General features: G+C 42.1%; 1 protein-coding gene across 6 annotated transcripts in view; it reads right to left on the bottom strand.

The window, feature by feature from the left end:
* LOC115167234 (transcription factor 12) overlaps positions 1 to 21,066 on the bottom strand; it is a 93,385-nt gene that overhangs the window by 60,594 nt on the left and 11,725 nt on the right. For all 6 annotated transcript variants that reach the window (XM_029721434.1, XM_029721435.1, XM_029721436.1 and 3 more), the window contains exons 4-5: positions 14,877 to 14,959; positions 10,323 to 10,425 (exon numbers count right to left, since the gene is read on the bottom strand). In XM_029721434.1, coding sequence (XP_029577294.1) covers positions 10,323 to 10,425; positions 14,877 to 14,959 — 186 coding nt within the window. The remainder of the gene's footprint in view (positions 1 to 10,322; positions 10,426 to 14,876; positions 14,960 to 21,066) is intronic.

Genomic DNA, 21,066 nt, shown 5'->3' with positions numbered 1-21,066 from the left:
CTGTCTCTAGAGGAACAGGCAGAGAATAGCTGGGCCTGTATCAACAAAGCATCTCAAAGTAGGAATGCTGATATAGGATATGTTCATATAATCTTATTCATCATGATCTAAAAGGCTAATCTGATCCTAGATCAGCACTCCTACTTCGAGACGCTTTGTGGATACGGGCCCTGGGCTCTGGGCTGGTGAGAGCACAGACCACAGAGTAGGGCAGAGAATGTCTGTCCCCATCTAGGGGCCTCCAGTCTGTCTCTGGGGCCCAGGCCACAGCCTCCCCTGCTCCATTAACTGCCATCTAATAGATTTAATCTGCCTGGAAATATGAGCAGTGGTTAAACAGGTTAGTTAGGGGAATTTTCACAGTAATCGCTAGGATGGTGTTCAACAACTGGAAGGCAACACAACACACCTCTGAGATCACCATGGGTGACTCAGGCTAAATACAGTCCCATGCCACTGCAGACATGATGTAACTTGGAAATACCATTAGCCCACCAAATCAAGTCTAATGACAGAAGGCCTGGATGTGTGTGGTGAGCTAGTTATATTAATCAGATTTGTTTTAATGGTACTACACACACAGAGCATGTGAGGTGCGCTGGAGGAACGTGAGGGTGTATCGTAGCAGCTCAGCAGAGTTATTAATACAGACACAGTCACGTGGCTGAACACACACACATACAGTAACTGTCAAAAGTTTGAACACACCGACTCATTGTTTCTTTTTACTATTTTCTACATGGTAGAATAATAGTGAAGACACCAAAACTATGAAATAACTCATATGGAATCATGTGGTAACCAAAAAAGTGTTAAACAAATCAAAATATATTTTATATTTGAGATTCTTCAAAGTAGCCACCCTTTGCCTTGGTGACAGCTTTGCACACTCTTGGCATTTTCTCAACCACCTTAATGAGGTAGTCACCTAAAATGCATTTCAATTATTAACAGGTACGCCTTGTTAAAAGTTCATTTGTGGAATTTATTATCTTCTGAATGCGTTTAAGCCAATCAGTTGCGTTGTGACAAGGTATGGGTGATATACAGAAGATAGCCCTATTTGGCAAAAGACCAAGTCCATATTATGGCAAGAACAGCTCAAATAAACAAAGAGAAATTACAGTCCATCATTACTTTAAGACATGAAGGTCAGTTAATCCAGAAAATGTCAAGAAATGGGAATGTTTCTTCAAGTGCAGTCATAAAAAACATCAAGCGCTATGATGAAACTGGCTCTCATGAGGACCACCACAGGAAAGGAAGACACAGAGTTACCTCTGCTGCAGAGGATAAGTTACCAGCCTCAAAAATTGCAGCCCAAATAAATGCTTCACAGAGAACAAGTAACAGACACATCTGTCGTGTCTTTGGCTATGCCGGATTAAGTGATATGACATGCTATTCTATAAAATCCTTTCTCTGTAATTAATATTACCTGATTAAGCTAATCATGTAAATGTAATTAACTAGAAAGTCGGGGCACCACGAAAGAGTGTTTATAGAGCTGTTATCTTCCGAATAAACTCTTAAAGACCAAGTAATATTTTACATCAATAGCAGTCAATATTAATCGTCACCTTATTTCAGTCTCATCTGAACATTGTAAATTCTTGGTTATCTTCACAAACCCTGGCTAACAAGTTGAATCAGCAATACAAACTTTAGTTTAATTATTTATTTACTAAATACCTAACTAATCACACAGAATTACATATACACAGAATGGATCATACATTGATTACTAATTATGTCCTACAAGAAAACGTCCCTGGGGGACGGAACCTGTATGACGGCTGGTTACACAAAGAGAGGGGGTTGGGCTTGAATGAAAGTGTGGGAGGACTGAAGAACAAAGGGAGAAGCTATGCTATCGTAAATACAGAATCTTATGCATTCTAAATAACTGCCCATTTGGAAAAGGAAAATGCAATAAATATTTACTCTGAGCTGCGCTTCGGTAGGTTGGTCGTAGATGCTGGCCGTGTTGCCCAACAGAGATCTTCCTTGTCCCTTTAAGAGTGTCTCTGGTGGTAAACTGAATACTTGGCAGTGTCATGTTATTTGTTAGAAGAGATCCTTTGTCCGTCCTTTCCTAGCCCACGTTTTTGTCCGTCCTTTCCTAGCCCACGTTTACAGCGGCTGCTGCTAACTCAACGGCTAGGAGGTATCACTTCTGTAGTGAATAAGAGTTCAAAGTTCATACCATTCGCAACCAAAGCTCACGCTGAGGTTGGCTTAGTTCTGTAGTTGACATGTTAGCCCTTTTAACGTGGAACCGTCGTCTTCACGTTCTCGGAACAGCTTATTATCTGAATCCTTCTGACATCGGACCGTCGCCCTAATGTACCCGGAAGAGCAAGTTATTCGCCCTTTTAACGCAGAGGCTGCAGGCCTCGCATACTCGGAATGTTACATTTTCGTCAAGGGCTTATATAGTGGAGGGAGAGAAGGGTGTGTTTCATAGTTTATAACCAATGTCTCTTCACAGGGGCGGGCCACTGATTGAGCAGAGCTCTAACCTTATGAAAACCCAATTCTTTCATTTGGAAGCTAAGATTACATTGAATCTTTTCACAAATAGTTTCATATTTAAACATTTAAATTGCACAACAATTCCATGTGAATCTGATAACTATAATGTGTAGACTTTCCACGATACAGTTTATGCCATCCTATCATTAATAACAATGTCTCAGATGACAACCGAACTGACATCACATTCATTAAGTACCAACACATATTCTCCACTGGTTGGATTACCGAAATATGGTTCCTTTCCCCCCACCGTTTGATGTTCCCAGACTCTCTATGTTTAACAAAGGCTATTCAAGAGTCCTTCAGTAGAGTCAAGAGAGAGAGTGAAGGGAGAAAGGTATTTATGGGGGGGTCATAAACCTTACCCACAGGCCAACGTCATGACAAATCTCAACATCAACTGTTCAGAGGAGACTGCGTGAACCAGGCCTTCATGGTCGAAATGCTGCAAAGAAACCACTACTAAAGGACACCAATAAGAAGAAGAGACTTGCTTGGACCAAGAAACACGAGCAATGGACATTAGATGAGTCCAAATGTGAGATTTTTGGTTCCAACTGCCGTGTCTTTGTGAGACGCAGAGTAGGTGAATGGATGATCTCTGCATGTGTGGTTCCCACCGTGAAGCATGGAGGAGGAGGTGTAATGGTGTGGGGGTGCTTTGCTGGTGACAATGTCTGTGATTTATTTAGAATTCAAGGCACACTTACCCAGCATGGCTACCACAGCATTCTGCAGCGATCCGCCATCCCATCTGGTTTGCACTTAGTGGGACTATCATTTGTTTATCCACAGGACAAAGACCCGAAACACACCTCCAGGATGTGTAAGGGCTATTTGACCAAGAAGGAGAGTGATGGAGTACTGCATCAGATCACCTGGCCTCCACAATCACCCGACCTCAACCCAATTGAAATGGTTTTGGATGAGTTGGACCGCAGAATGAAGGAAAAGCAGCCAACAAGTGTTCAGCATATGTGGGAACTCCTTCAAGACTGTTCAAAAAATATTCCTCATGAAGTTGCTCGAGAGAATGCCAAGAGTGTGCAAAGCTGTCATCAAGGCAAAGGGTGGCTACTTTGAAGAATCTATTTTGATTTGTTTAACACTTTTTTCGTTACTACATGATTCCATATGTGTTATTTCATTATTTGATGTCTTCACTTTTATTCTACAATTGGTAAAAATAAAGAAAATCCCTTGATTGAGTAGGTGTGTCCAAACTTTTGACTGGTACTGTATACATACGTACTCTATACACACACACACACACACTAACTCTCATACTCAAACTCTCATTAAATCACTTTCAACACACTCAGCAAACAATGGTCACCAAACCTACTCCAAATGATCACCAAACCTACTCCAACTGTCACGAGGAAGGTTGCAACAGATTTTTTGCTGCAAAAAAAGAGAAAAGTGGTCAAAAGACAGCAACGATGTTTCATGTTTCTGGGTGTCCTTGTAGGACATTTCCCCTTCTTTCTCTTCTTCTTTGACGCACAGCCATCAACGTGACTCACGGAATAAATCCTGTCTTGTGAAATTAAGCAGTGATTTCCAAGTGCCATCTGAGAGCCAGGATGAAAGTCAATAGCTCTTCCTAGCCTCTGTCTTTAATGGTACCTATTGGCCTTGTCTATGCCAAACTGAAGAAAAAGACCAAACACAGCCAAAAAGGTTTTGAATAGAACTCACTCAAGGTGAATGAAGAAGCTCAAAGCCAACAGACTTGAAAGAAGTGAGAAATCAGTGGAGGACTTATTTAAACTGGCACCTGAAGCAGCGTACAGTAACCCTCAACACCTTTTCTCCTCACCTAGGTGGGTGAATAGGCTCTGTGCTTCTACTCAACAGAAGTGGCTTTAACAAAAAATGGTAATCACACTGCTGCTAGTCTATTTATATGTTATCATCTGTACAAATTGTTCAAATTGCATCAGATTGTTAAACGTTTCCTCTCCATTCTACAGTAAGAGATGAAACTCAGCAGGAAATAAGATCCAAGTCTGGTACTCATATAGTCATCCCAATGAACCAGCATAGGGCTCTCAGGAAATACAACTCAATGAGTCCTGTCATGCTCTCACTGCAGGAGCAGATATAAGTATAGCTATCGTTCACCATAGGTCTGGCAACTCTGAAAAATGAAACAACATTACAGGGCCAGGAGAATTCTCCATGTGCCGTTGTTAAATTAACATATTGAAGATATAGAACCACTCATATGTACATTAAGAACACCTTCCTACTATTGAGTTGCACCACCTCATTTTGCCCTCAGAACAGCCACAATTTGTCGGGCATGGACTCTACAAAGTGTCGAAAGCGTTCCACAGGGATGCTGGCCCATGTTGACTCCAATGGTTCCCACAGTTGTGTCAAGTTGGCTGGATGTCCTTTGGGTGGTGGACCATTCTTGACACACACACAGGAAACTGTTGAGTGTGAAAAACCCAGCAGAGTTGCCGTTCTTGATACAAACCGGTGTGCCTGACACCTACTACCATACCCTGTTCAAAGACACTTCAATCTTTTGTCTTGCCCATTCACCCTTTGAATGGCACATATACACAATCCATGTCTCAATTTAGTCAAGGCTTAAAAATCATTATGTAACCTGTCTCCTCCCCTTCATCTACACTGATTTTAATGGATTTAACAAGTGACATCAATAAGGAATCATAGTGTTAACCGGGATTCATCTGGTCAGTCTATGTCATGGAAAGAGCAGGTGTTCTTAATGTTTTGTACTCTCAGTGTATATACACATATGCAGAGATGTGGACCACAAACTGACCCAGAATGCATGGTGACACTACAGGGAAATCTCAGGGCTACAGTGCCTTCAGAAAGTATTCATACACCTGGACTTATTCCACATGTTGTTGTGTTGCAGCCTGAATTCAAAATGCATTAAATTGATCATTTTTCTCACCCATCTACACACAATACCCCATAATGTCAATGTGAAAACATGTTTTTTGGACATTTTTGCAACTTATTGAAAATGAAATAAATAAATATCTAATTTACATAAGTATTCACACCCCTGAGTCAATACTTTGTAGAAGCACCTTTGGCGGCAATTACAGCTTTATGAGTCATCTTGGGTATGTCTCTATTAGCTTTGCACATCTGGATTTGGGCATTTTCTCCCATTCTTCCTTGCATATTTTCTCAAGCGCTGTTAAGTGAAATGGGGAGTGACGGGGAACAGCAATCTTCAAGTCTTTTCACAGATTATCAAGGTTATTCAAATCTGGGCTTTAGCTGGGCCACTCAAGTTCTTTCACATTCTTGTTCTGAAGCCATTCTAGCGTTGCTCTGGCTGTATGCTTGGGGTCATTGTCCTGTTGGAACGTAAATCTTCGCCCCCTGTCTAAGGTCATTTTCACTCTGAAGCAGATTCTCATCAAGGATTTGCCTGTATTTGCCTCCATTCATTGTTCTCTCTATCCTTACCAGTCTCAGGTGGGGACTGCCACCACCATGCTTCAAGGTAGGGATGATGTTAGACGGGTGATGAGCTGCGTGTGGTTTTCTCCAGACATAGCGCTTTGCATTCAGGCCAAAGAGTAAAATGTTTGTCTCATCAGACCACAGAATCCTTTGCTTATGATCTCAGAGTGTTTTTCTCAGGAGTGGCTTCCGTCTGGCCACTGTCCCATAAAGCCCAGATTGGTGAAGTGCTGTAGAGACTGAGGCAGGTTCTCCCATCTCAGCCAAGAAACTCTGTAGTTCTGTCAGAGTGGTCATTGGGTTCTTGGTCACCTCCCTGACCAAGGTTTGGTCGGGCAGCCAGCTCTAGGCAGAGTCTGGGTAGTTCCATATTTTGTCAATTTCCCAATGATGGAGACCACTGTGCTCTTCGAAATGTTCAACACTCTAGAAATGGTTTTATACCCTTCCCTTGATACACTGAGTGCACAACACATTAGGAACACCTGCTCTTTCCATGACATAGACTGACCAGGTGAATCCAGGTGAAAGCTATGATCCCTTATTGATGTCACTTGTTAAATCTACTTCAATCAGTGTAGATGAAGGGGAGGAGACAGGTTACAAAAATATTTTTAAGCCTTGAGGCAGTCTTTCAAAATCATGTCCAAACAATTAAATTACTTCTGACGGCACTGTAAATGAGAAACCTCAGTAACAAGCACAGATCTTTCTTCTGATTTTGCTTCATATTAAAGCAGAAAGATTTTCCCATCCCAATAATACAATTAAATCTGCTTAATTATGAGACTATATTTCAAGTGATACATATTATATGACCCAAAGCCAAAACACGTGTGTTTGCCTTGCCACCTGTTACTGTTTGTGTCTTGAATATCAACAAAAGACTAAACCAATTTCTCTTCGTGATCATAATCTGTTTGACCAGTAAATACTGCACCCGCTGAAGAGGCAGGATTCCCTATCTGCATGCATATTTCTATTTAATCTAAAGCTGGATTAGTGCTTATTAAATATTGCCTCAAACAACTACTCACAGTCAGCGTTATGCAACACCCTCCACTCCTCCCTCAGAGAAACACTGGTATACAGGACACATCCTCAGCCAGGAGAGAGACAGGGCAAGGAGGGCTGGACATAGGCAATAATCATCTTTTACCTTAGAGCTTCTAGAACTTGTTCTAGGATTCCTTACATGGAATATAGAGTGAACAGAAGAATAGGAGGGAAAAGGGAGCAGAGATATACTTATTTAATACATCTAGATCCTCAGTGGGAGTTATAAATACTAAGAATATTGCATTTGTAACACTGGATGGGATTGAACAAGTCGTTCCATTACAATACTCACTCCATCCTTTCCCACTTTGTTTGCCGCTTACCATTATTTACTGTTTACTGGATTTTGTCAAGGAGCAGCATTTGCATACAAACATGGAAACACAATGAGCAGCATGTCCATGTTGCTCACCACCTCGTCATCTACACAGTCAGTGATTGAGTCAGAGGGATCTACATGGCCTTCTGAGTGAGACAGTAAGCTGATACTGCACTACTGTATGTATGGATAGTGTAGCGTGCTGAGGAGAATGTGTCGTCGTGCAGTAAGAGGATTGGGGGGGGGGCTGACCGCCTGACCCGCTCTGACACAGGGACTACGCTAGCCCCAAGAGAGGTTGCTGGTGCCATCACTGGGAGCTCACACGTCAGCCTGCCCTTCTCCTCATCCTAATCCACATTCCTCACCCTCCAACCCACAGGCATTACTCGTGAGGGACAGACAATAAGGCCATCACATGAGGCAAGAGGGGGTAATTCTGATCATCATCTATTTATGTAGATTCATATCTGATTCCTGAAAGACTTTGGGTACTCCTGTTTCCATACATGTAGCTACATATGAATAGCTTCATTGAATTTATATTTACAACAGTTTACTATTCATTTGTTATTCTACTATTCCCAAGCTGTACAAACACAAAGCCCCAATGAACCAAAGATGACCTCTAGAATGAGCCTCCATTATTCAAGTCATGCAGCATATTCTGCTGGTAACTGTCATTAAAATATAATGTCAAATAAACAGTCATTGCCAGCCATCTGTTGGGCACTAACAACTGTAACATGTTCATTATCATACACAATAGCTGACCTCAAATAACCCCAAGCTGCTTTCAACATGTCATACTTCTCTTTGGTTGAATGATGTAGTCAGGTCTGAGCCAACCGTCTCCTCTGTTCCATACAAACCATGAAATAAAATACAAAGAAAAAAACATGCACACACACAATACAATCAGGACAATGGCTTGCTGGCTTTTCTTCGACTAAGTACGTCTTAGGAGGTAAGATTTCTTATCTAAACTAAAGCTGATTTAGATGTTGTTCAAAAGCATTGCAAATTAGGTTTCCTGGTCATTGTGAGTCAGGTCTGTCGAAGCCAATGACTGTATGGGCCTGAACACACACACAAAGCAGTGAGTAAGGAAGACCATTGTTCCTTTCCACCTGCAGAGCTATCAGTAAAGCAAGGCACACTTAAATAATATAAACACTCAAATCAGAACAATATCCATTCTTATTCAATACCAAATAGAATACCAAAAATACAACTCAGTAAATGTGGCAGTGAGTTATTGAACCTATGCTTCCAATCCCTCAAAACATGTTATCTTATTTTAAATGTCTTGAGTAACCACATACACTGAGGTATCTAAACAAAGTGTCTACATCATCCAAATGTTTGTCGAAGGACACTGCAGACCATTGAGATTTGTATTAAGATAATCCATTTAGATGACCATGGCTCGGTTGGCTCACTCCAATGGTGAGATCAAACAAAAATGGGTCACGTAGTACTGTACAACCAGAGGGTTCCCTTGGAAATGCCCCATGTATAGTTGTAATGCATAATTGTATAATGTCCCTGCATGCGTGTTCCACCTCTTTCATTGGTGAGGAATAACCTTTCAGGCTTGATTTAATAAGGTCGCTCCAAACTAGGTAATTCCATTGAAATCCCAGATATTACTGCTGAAATTCAATTGTATTGAAGACCAGGCTCATCTTCCAATCCCAGCCTCTGATAAGCACAAGCTATTTAGGCCCACAATCAGATTGTCTAATGCCCTGACACATCATTGCAGCAGATCATTTCCATATTCTGCCACTTATAAGCATAATTACAGCCAGAGCCGGAGAACAGAGAGGAGCCCACCCTCCCAAACGCATCCTGTGATCAATCCCCACAAAGATAACATTTCATTTTCAGTCGTCTCCTGCACCAGCACCCATCCGTAAACTATCCACCTTGCATGGCAACCAGTCTCCAGGGCAATCTTACAATGAGCCGGGGATTCAGTTGCCCATAAAACTGTCATGTGCTAACACATCACAATGACTCCAGGAGAAAGGCCAGTGTAATATATAGCTTTTAATTGTTAGAATGTATCTATCACATCAGGGGGGAATAAATAACCTTTAGAAATTCTAACCCACCATTTAGGTTTGATAAATCTATAATATGGTTTTATGATGGGGATTTTTTTAACCAGTGATCATCATTCTTATCTGTTCATACTCAACAGTGATTATATACTGGGATGGCAAAGGACCAGCACAGTAAATTCAATCTCGTAAATCTCCCAAAGCATCCCAATCTGAATGGAGTCACTACTGGCTTCAAAATAAAGGCTTTTATTTGGAAGGGAATTATCATACTGCTGCTGGTAGCAGACAAATGGAAGTGGTGGTGCAACATCAGAGCAGCACAATCAGGTTTCGCATGATTTAACAAACCAAACGCTAAGTCTGCATAAACCATCACAGATCACCTGCCATTCAAGCATCTATTAGAAATCCTAAATGATATCCCACAATGGTGATGGTGGGCTGTTTTTGTATGAAATGGTCTCTGGCACATCTGCTTGGTTAACCCCCCTTCCTTAGACACCACCTCTCCTGCCACTGGAAGTTGCCGGTGGCTTTTCTGATAGCTAGAAGACAGTCTTTTGTGATGGAAAACTGTACTGATGGCGTGACTTCCACCCTGGGGGAGGGTCAACTTCTGAAGACGGTCACCACAGGAGGAGAGAGGGAGATGGAGAGCAGGAGAGAGAGGGTGACGTAAGGAGAGAGTGAGAGGAGAGAAGGGGAGAGGAAGTGGAAAAACACCCGACCTAGCGAGGCTGTGGGGGCTGCCACTTCCTGATGCGTGACATGCCTTGTCCACACAGGGCTGAAGGGAGTTTTTTTAATAAAATGGATCTGTGAGACCTGTGGGCATGTGAGGGGTGAGGCATTGAGAAACACCTACTTACCCATTATGCTGGAGTTCATAAAAGGTGTCTGGGACAATCCTTCATGGGACACTAATCGACTGTCACTCATGTGATCACCATAATGAGGGCTGTCTGCCAAACCCTGGGGGGAGAGATCAGAGTATTAAACACATTATTAGGCTGCTTGGCTAATTGAGTGCTATGACAGTACACTAATTACTGAGGAAGGAGAGCACAATTGGTCAACTGTCCCCTGAAACTGTACATTTTTCTCCTTTCCGTCATTAAAAATGACTTTTTTAATCTCTGACTGATTGTAAAAGCAGTAAAACAGAACCCTGATCAGCCTGTCAACGCATATGCCACATGTTTCAGGATTAGAAAATACAAGGTTAATGATGCACATGTATTCTGTTGATCTGAAGAGGCAATGGGCTTTTTGAGAGAAGACATGTTGACATGTTAATTGTAAATACATTACATGGATCAGAACATGCATGATGCACAAACAGGCACATTCACATTTGGATGAAAACGATTAGGAAAAACCCTTAGTCCAAATGGATACATAACAGCATCAGTGACTTGTGTCAATTCTAAGGCTTAGTTGCAGGGATTCATCTTCCAATGCCCTACAAGAGGCTGTCGTGAACCAGTCCAAGAGATTCTAGCAAACCTCTCATAAAATGCAATACCCATTTCCAAGATCAGTTTTAAAATGTTTCCCCCATAACCCTTCTAGGTGGTGTATTTGTTAAACCAAAGACAGCCAGTCTCAAAACGTTGCCAAGCAACACTAACACTAAACGCAACACATGCAGCTTTATTTTTTTGAGGATTTTTTTGTCTATGAATGAAAACAAATCTTACTCACTTACGATAATTAAAAACCTCTATATACTGTGACAATAATGATTCTAATGTAAAACATTTAATAACAGGGTATTATATCCTATGACGGGAAAAACTGCCGCCCTCCATCCTACCAAGGTACCTGCAGCTTAAAAAATTGCCTTTTTCTCCTGCGGCCTTTCATGGCAGTTATCAGCTTCAGGAGCTTAGGTCTAAATATCGGTCACAGTATGGTCTTTGAAAACTCAGGGTCCCCTGCAATAAAATATACTCTGTAGCAGTGCTAATCCCAGGCCCTGTGAAAATCCTCCTGCGCTCCAGTCAAATGCGTCCTTCCAAACTACATTAACTCCCACCGGAGGGACCGAGCAGCACTGGACGAGAATTTCTATAGAGCTTTTTTCCCCCAACTCGTACCTTCTGCATTCAACATACAGTAAAAAAAGTTAATCTTGTTATCCATCTTTTTTGTGAGCAGACGGTGATGGAGTAATTTCAAAGGCAGTGGAGTGTTGTGCTGTGTCGAGGGGATCCACAGAGATTCCCCATTGTGTTCCTGCCAGGCCGCGCTCCCTGTTAATCACGCCATGAACGGACTAATAACACCACCCCTGTGAGAGGCTCCGAAACACACACACACACACAGGCAGGCAACAACAACCCATACAAACCTCTCCTGCACTACAAATCAAATCCCCCAGGTGTGTTTCAACAGACATTTAACCAAATAAAACAAAGAGTAGTAAGTAATGAACAACTTAATCTGGACATCTCAGTCCTCTATTTCCTCCTGGTCTTTCCTTCCCTGGTGGAGACAGCTGCCACAGAGCTGGAAAAGGCCAGCGAGGAGGGGCAGGTAGGGAGGCCAGAGAGAAGAAAGGCAGAGGGGATAATGGTCAGGGTGAGATCACACTACCCAGCCCACCCTGTGTCTGCTCCTCTGGGACCATTAGATCATCAATCACAGAACCCTCATCATTTACAAACACTGCTCGGCTACATCGGCCCAGACACTAACACATGCTGTCACTGCGACCAACGGGGCCAGTTACCGCCGGCTACATAACTGTCAAATCACTACTTAAGCATGCAGGCCACAGCTCCTGCCTTGCCCCTATCCCTCGCCACAGCGTTTAAAAAGTAATCTCCTAGATGGAGTGTGGCGTCCCAGGTGAATGTGTGGCTGCGGCTTGGGGAGGCATGATACGGGCGTGATGGACGTGTGTGGGGTGAGTGTCGCGGCAGGGCTGGGGCGTGCGGGCTGCGGGGCCTCCTGCGGTGGCGTTGGGCACAGCCCCGGCTGTCAGGCGGATGGCCTGCAGCCACAACTGCCCATGATACGTTGGCTGGCTGGAAGCCAAGGTCAGCACGGAGGGCTGGAGTCTGTTCACAGTCCACTAATCATACACTGCTACCTTGAAGCACCCAAGCAGGCCCCGCTCAGACAGACACACTACACTGAACTCTTTGAATAACAGAAACGCGCTTTTCCGAAAAGCATTTATTCTGGGAAACCTTGCTTTGTATGAGTTGCTGAGCACAATTTATGAAACATTACAATGAGAATTATGGAAATACGACTTTTGAGACAAAAGCTGAACTGTAGATAAGTGCTTATCTACTGTTTAATGGATTTAAAGGGTTCTGTTCCTAGACTCCTCCCTGTCTTCCGGCTGGGCCTCAGCTCTATGGCTAGAAACACACTGCTTGACCTAATACTCCCTGTCTATCCAAATCAAATCTCAGATGAAGATCTAAACCACATCTCAAAATCAGAGGACGTCCTTCCTCTTATTTGGGAATAAGCAACATTGTGCTATAAATACCACTGGATAACAACCAAGTAGTACTTAACACCTAGAGAGTATCTGTGCATGTGTGCTGCTGCAGGCTATTTATCTGTGCACTCAGCACATTGCTAGTGAACATTGTAACTGCATTTTAGGTACACTGCTTTAACGTGAATATGGAGCAGGAGTGTGGGGCAGCAGAGGCACAAACACATAGCACACCGTGGTCTGTATGGACAGACAGAGTGATGAATGGACAGATGTAGTGGTGCAGGCAGAGATCAAATGTGCCTGGGGATTAAAGAGATTGGCTCCATTCTCTTTGGTCAAAGTCATCCAGATGAACCTTTGACAGGCTGGACACCAGGCAGTGTATAGTAGGTACGTTGCCTTTCACCATCAATTTGGTGTCCATACTCACTCTCAATTATGTCTACAAAATATCCCAAATAGCATGCGCTGCCAATAACAAAATAAATGGTTTGGTATAAGGTGTAAGTTAAGAGGGCCCTGCAATTTGCTGTGCAGAGAAACTAGAAGAAATACCATCCCCTATTATGAGAGTGGTTATTTCAGAGCAAGTCTTCTTCTCTGGCCTACATGAGTAATCATGTTGATAAAACACCTGTAAAACCTGGACAAACAACCCCATCTCTCTGGCTCTCTGATATATGTGTGTGCATCCGTGCGTATCTGTGTGAAGGTATGTGTGAAGGTATGTGTGTGTGTGTGTGTGTGTGTGTGTGTGTGTGTGTGTGTGTGTGTGTGTGTGTGTGTGTGTGTGTGTGTGTGTGTGTGTGTGTGTGTGTGTGTGTGTGTGTGTGTGTATGTGTGTGTGTGTGTGTGTGTGTGTGTGTTTGTGTGCATATGTGCAGTATGGAGACACAAGCAGCTGTCTGCTTACTGATGCCCGTCCCTTGCAATGTCAGAAACGCTGATTTATATCCACCTAAAGCAAAGATATCTCAAACGTCTCCATCTTATAATTCGGATCAGGCAGCCGATGGAACCATAGCCTGTAGAGGTTCATTCGGGAAGGGCATTGGAAAATAAACAAGGTAATGCGGGCCGAGCAGATCTGACATTTAACTGATTTCTGATGGAAAGTGACAGGAGATTGACGTTAAATGAAATTCATACAGGGCACCCAGAACCACCATGGTGTGGGAGACAAACAACAAATACAGAGACACAGAATATATATTCACACTTTGAACAGAAATGCCATATGAACCAGTTGTGGTGTGATTTCATGTTATGCATCATTCTATTTTTTATCTTTTTGCATGATGCATGATGAATTCAACGCAACTGATCATGTATCTGAAATAACATTTGAATTACTGCCAAAATAGTTCATATGAGTCTGGAAATCCTAATGGAAAGAATTAATTAATCACTCGTTGGTGGTACTGAAATAATTTCTAAGGAATATTCATAACCTAATATAAACATTAGTCACAGTTATAATTTCAATCAACCAAAACAAACAATATTTCCATTGATATCCACTACCATAAATATAGTTTGCACTTTAAATCCTAATATTGGCACAGATCTACAAATGGTGGAGTAATTTCCCCCATTTCAGAAATTCCACAATGTAGCCATAATGTTCCAAAGCACACAACATTAATCAGCTTCCCCTGACAAATGCTTAATATTTCAGCTTAGCGCAAATAATCCAATGCAAATGACAACATATTTAAACCCATCACTTAAGAGGATATTGGTGCCATGCAATTAGGTCATACTGGAAAAGAAAATTATGCCAATTACAGGTCACACAACATGACTGGTGCTGTCTCCCTCCCTGCCTCTGCAGTGAGCTGTGAATGTAAAACGTTGATATAATGAGTGTTAAATGATGTGGTGCAGAAAGGCCAGGCAGAGGGAGACAGAGGGGTGAGGTGAGGGAGTGCACAGAGAGTGAGTGGGCCGGTGTTCTTACCCTGGAGGACTCGTAAGAGGGACTGGACGACTGGCCACCTGGGGCCCAGGAGGACGCTGCCTGGCTCGGCCTCTCATCCATACCTGTCAGAAGAAGGGATGCACAACTCCATCAGCACCGTGTCCTCAGACTCCTCACACACACACACACACACACACACACACACACACACACACACACACACACACACACACACACACACACACACACACACACACACACACACACAGACACACACACACATAAACAGACTCTCTCTAATCTCACACTCACACACAAGAACACACACAGACATTTAACAGTTAGACAGAGCTGGAGTGACACGTTACACATATAAACAAACACAGAAAGAGAGGGGCCATACAGCACAGGAAAGGAACCAGTGTACCCCTAGAGGAAATGAATTAGACATAAACACTATTCAAAATGTGATATAACAAATGAATTGCAAAGTTGCATTGCTATCCAAAAGTGATTGTTTTTCACATTTCTTTATGATCTCTCTTGAATCAAAGGCAAAGGCTGCAGTTAATCAAACAGGGCAGAGATATTTCACACGTCTAATGTCTCATAGCAACGGCCTCTCAGTTCTCCAGGGGCCTGGTTTAACAAAAGACATAACAGTGCATCTACAGTCGTGTTTGTCCCTGGGCGAGCGAGCGAGCATGCTGCCATTCTCTTGGCAGGAGGACAGACGACAGAGCAAGAGTAGAAGAAAGTGACTAATCTGTTATACCTCCTCTATTCAAAGGCTGTGCTGCTTTACAAGTGCCAGGCACATTTTCACGGCGTCATTTATTTTGGTTTACATAAATCACGGACCAAAAAATGTGCACTCCTTAGCATGTGTGCATGCTCAAAATGTGCTTCAGAGCACCAGAGCTGGATGATTTGGCAGTGATGTATAGTCCAGCCCTGTCAAAACAGCTGAGCACTGAAACTTCATAAAACTCATTTTAAAAAACTCCATGTTTCCAAAGACAGCAAAATAAAATAATATATAAACAAATAAATCAATAAAGTTGACACAATTGCATGAATTCAACATCTGCTATGTGATGAACAAATATAATATCTGACCTTCGAAATTACATTTATGGGGCCTGCTCAGTAAAGAGATACGATTCTGAGACTCTTCACGCTGTTTGAGCCAATATTGTTTTGTAGGTAACATAATTGCAGGAGGGGGAGTAACATCAACATTTTGCAAGTTATTGATTGTTCCCTTTGTCATTTCACCCTGCTTCAGAAAACTGCAATACCATTCATTTGATTTGCCCTCAAATATAACAGATCAGATTTCAAGGAATTGTATATACAATGAATCAAATCTAGCTATTGCAGGGAGTAAACAAACCTTTAAACCATAACACAGACTCTCAGAGGGCCTGTAATCCACTTTAATTTGTTTAAAATTTCTAAATGTTAGTGACAAAAAACCATAAGTCTTCGGTTGCCTGAACCGTGCCACTTGACCGCATGGCTGGGCACACACTAAACACCAGCTATCTGCATTTGCATGAGTAGAACAAACAGGCCCTTTAGCGAGGAGAGAAGTAGACTTTTCCACCGTGAAAAAGAGCTTGGCCAACATCACACAATCACAATGTGCGGGCTAGACCCCGTGCCAAAGACAATGTAGAGGCCAGCCAATGTGAGGCTGGCAGCACTGCACAGAGTGCAGCAGTCAATTCAACTCAACTCAACTCATGGCACCTTCATTGGCATACTCTAGCAATACACAGTAATACACTTTTCAAAAGTAAATAACATGTTAACACTACACATAATAATATAACATTCCAAAAGGGGGAAACGCTGTACTCCACACTAGCTGTAGCACAACCGTGCTTGGCTCTTTAGGGCACTAGTTGTCACCAGCTCCAGTCTCTAGTCTCTGTCCTGACTGCCAGCTCCTGCCTGGGGCTCCAGGGTCCTCTCTCTACACACGACTACAGAAATAGCTACACCAGCCAGGGACAACACAATATCACTATGCTTCACACTGATTGAGACAAACATAGAGCGGTAGAGTTGTCTTCAAATGAGGAGATAATACTAAAATAGTCATCTACGGAATAGCAACATGACACGTTTTGTTAAGCATTCTCTACAGGAGGTTAACAAACAAATATAAATGTGTGAACATGCTGGTTATATTATGAATGTAAACACCAGTGGTATTTGCACAGATGTCGTTTTTGATTCTTCTGTGCTAAGCCGTTTCTTCAGGAGTATTTTTGTTCTCTAGCGAAACACTCAATCGAATCTGATGAAGGTAAATATGGCTGCTATTGATAGGTGAAATGTTAGGGAAAAGGACATGGGTTTTATATCTACGGCACAGGGAAGTCCTTCTCTGAGGAGTAATTCAGTTTTTTGTGTTATATTTCTACTGTGGAATGCATTACTAATATCTCTGGAAGAAATATCTAAATGCACATCTGTGATGTCAATTCTAAGCTAACAGACAACAAGGTTTGAAAGAAAGTGGCCCATGGACTCGGATCGGTTCCATTTGGCTTGGAAGGAAGGAACTGTCTCTCTGTGGTTTCTACTGTTATGAGTCAGCCGCTCCATTTACCCATCCACCAAATCACTGACAACCAACGTCATGAGACACTGCTACAGTAGCTGAGGTCACACACACACCAACAGTTAAGCAGATAAAAGACAGAGGCATACTATTACTGTAGCCTGACAAATGTATTATAAGATCAATTCCACCTGTCTGTAATATCATCCAGGTCTCATCTGCTCTTAATACAGTCCATTTTCACCTACCATTCATCACTTTCATCACGTTTCATGTGTAACAGGTTTTATGGAACAGGGCGCCCATGTCCTGCTGCTGGGAACAGAGAGGCTTCAGAGGTATGGCACGCAGACCTGTCAGCCCCATCTGTGGCAGCTCTGCTCTGGAACAAACTCCATCATATATCCACTCCACTCCGCAACCCAGCACGCTGGTCACACACATAACATGGAATCATACTGCACTGCATGACAGCCACATTATCAGCCGTGCATGTGTGTGTGGCAAAGACCCTCTAATTATTTCACAACCCTAGTTCTCAATTATAGAATTGAACAGGAAATAGACAAAGACATTATGCAGATATGAATGCTTCAGTTTGACTAGAGTGGGATTTTGCTCTCTGGCGTGCCCCCACTGCATAAACCTATGCCAAAGAATGTTCATTTACATGCAGTGTCTGTCGAGTAGAGGATTTAAATATGGATTTAACTTGGCACGGGCACTGCTCTGTGTGCAAATCTTTGTCTATCCTGTTTTCAAGTCTGGCAGTCATTAGATATCCTCCTTTAACTTTTCTTCTGTTTAGTATTTAGGAAGAAATCAAAGCAATTCTTTGTTCATTGATTAAAATAACATTTGAAGGGCACTCTGGATATAGGAGACTAACTCCTAGGAGAGGTCTTAGGTTGGCATACTTTTAGGAAGTCCTTAGCAATAAAACAAAATCCAAATAACTGATCACAGTCAGTCACAGTCCTTCTTGTGATGTGCATTTCAAAATCAGCCTGACACACAACCTGGTACTCATTTGCCTGTAGTCTCTGTAGTCGCTGTAGTCTCTGTTGTCTTTGTAGTAGTTGTAGTCTCTGTAGTTGTTGTAGTCATTGTAGTCTCTGAAGTCGTTGTGGTCTCTGTAGTCTTTGTGGTCTCTGTTGTCTTTGTAGTTGTTGAAGTCTCTGAAGTCTTTGAAGTATCTGTGGTCTCTGTAGTTGTTGTAGTCGTTGTAGTCTCTGTAGTCGTTGTAGTTGCTGTTGTCTTTGTAATAGTTGTAGTCTCTGTAGTCTTTGTAGTCGTTGTGGTCTCTGTAGTCTTTGTAGTCTCTGTCGTCTTTGTAGTTGTTGAAGTCTCTGACGTCTTTGTAGTATCTATGGTCTCTGTAGTCTCTATAGTCTCTGTAGTCGTTGTCGTATCTGTAGTCTTTGTAGTCTCTATAGTCTTTGTAGTCTCTATAGTCTTTGTAGTCATTGTAGTCTCTGCGAGCCGATGCAGCCTAGGAACAAAGTCAGATCCAGAACCTTCTTTTCTTTTTAGAATAGTCGAATAAAAACATCCTGTACCAGCTTTTAACATCAACAAAACAAGTTCAACTAAAAGCATTTCTAGTGTCTATAATCTTTTCGGTTTATAAAAATAAAGTTGTTTTCTTCTAATATCCTTTCAGAGGTTAGTGTTTCTTCAGAGGAAAACAATCTCCCAAAAATAAGGACAGGAAATGTCTTGCTGATCTACATGTATGCCTAGACCTAGCTGAACTACATATGTGTGATCAATTCCTCAATGCATACCAACACCTCTATCTGCACTATTTAAAGAAATCAGTGGCAAAGATATTTACGGTTACACAGGAGCTCGGAAGAGAAGCTTAGGAGCATCGTTAAAATCACACCCTTTCTCACAACATCCTAGGCACTGAATTTTTTTTTTTAAGTGAGATTGTCACAACAGTAAAAATGTCAAACAACAATTGAACGCTAGTAGCTAACATTCCTACATTTCATCTGCTATCTTACTGTGTAACTGCTACATAACTGTATGGAAACCCAACATCTTGAAGAAAAAAAAATGTGTACATCAAAGAAATTACAACATCGTTTATTTACAGATTTATGGATAGAGACTGAATACAGACAAACAACTCATTGTAACTCTGATTGAGCTAGTGAGAACATTTAATCCAAATAAGCCACACTAAACATTGGAACTGTGTCAAAGTGCAAAATACAAATAAAATCTACAGCATCATTTAAATGAGGTAGCCTGAACAGCAAATGTTTAGCCTTATGAGTAACCTCACATGCAACCACATATCCCACAGCCACTGAGCAGTGCTGTTATGTTCTGAGTACTCTGATCTAGTGAAGAGAGGTGTTCAGCGTGGGGAACCGGAGCTTCCATCACTGCCAACTGACTGTCAGGAACAAACACGTAATATCCTCCACGTCTCAAACCAAACACGTCAACACAACCTTGAATTGGAGGGCAAATATTTATCTTGGCAATGTCTGCTCTCCTCTGTAGTTTAATTGTTGAGCAGGGGTCCACATCCCCTCAGACATACAGTCAAAAGGGCACCGCACCGATTGTTCAAACGGACCCTGTTTTCTGGCAAACCCCACTGAAAAAAGAAATGCATTTGTTACTTCACACAACTGTGAACGACCACTGCAAAAAACAACAAGCACACCAGACGTGACATCACAAAGCAATGTCCAAGTCATTCGGCAGAACTGAAAACACAGTTTTTCTTTGCCAAATTGCTAGGAAACCAAACATTCAGACCAAGCGGGCATCGCTTGTGGAATCACTGCGGGCTGCAATCAATACGGACCTACAGGGAAGCAACATCGTAAATGATGGCAAACAGTTGTGGCTGCCAAGGCATTACCATGTCTTTACCAGTTGTGCTCTGCCTCCTCAGAGAGGAAATACGTCCTTTAGACATAGTCTAGGAGTGAAACATCAATACAGAAAGTAAACGTAAACAAGCTAGCCTCATACTTCACCTTACATGACTGAATCTACAGTGGGGTTAAAATAATAAACTAAACATTCTCAGAATCTTAAATAATGATCAACTGACATTTGTCAAAAAGTAATGAAGGTAGTATCAGGTATAGTAATGGATTTTTGATTCATTGTTAAAATAAGTAAACAACACGGTGATTATTTCACATACGGTAGTAACCATTATAAAAATCGGACAAAAAAAGTCACCCCCTCACAATTCATATTTATAATAGACTACCACTACTACAACTGCCTAGGCTCTGAAGAGCTCACCAGCCTGTTAATTGAATTAAGTCCAATTTGTGCAATTTAAAAATTGACTTCCCCATACACATGTAGCAATGAGAGGTTTGTCAGAGCTAGTGCAGTAGTGTCTTCATTAGACAGACTCTCTCTCTGCACTGAGATCCAGTCATCCACAAAGCGCTGTCACAGACAGAGGCCTTGACAAGCAAATGACAAGACGCTTCTCCTTCGGGATCCCCTCCAACTCCGAGCAAACAGTCGTAAGGCAGGCAGCAGGCAGGTTAATAAGACATGCTGTAGCGATAGATAGATATACATTTGAATTCGTCACGGTATCTTTAATGAAACGCATCAAACAAGAGTGCCTGCAACCAAGCAACCAAGTCTGCCACCGTGCAC

Source organism: Salmo trutta, chromosome 29 (genome assembly GCF_901001165.1).
Source record: "Salmo trutta chromosome 29, fSalTru1.1, whole genome shotgun sequence".
Taxonomy (NCBI): Eukaryota; Metazoa; Chordata; class Actinopteri; order Salmoniformes; family Salmonidae; genus Salmo; species Salmo trutta.
The sequence above is the reverse complement of the archived record's forward strand: the minus strand, read 5'-3'. Positions and strand labels throughout refer to the sequence as shown.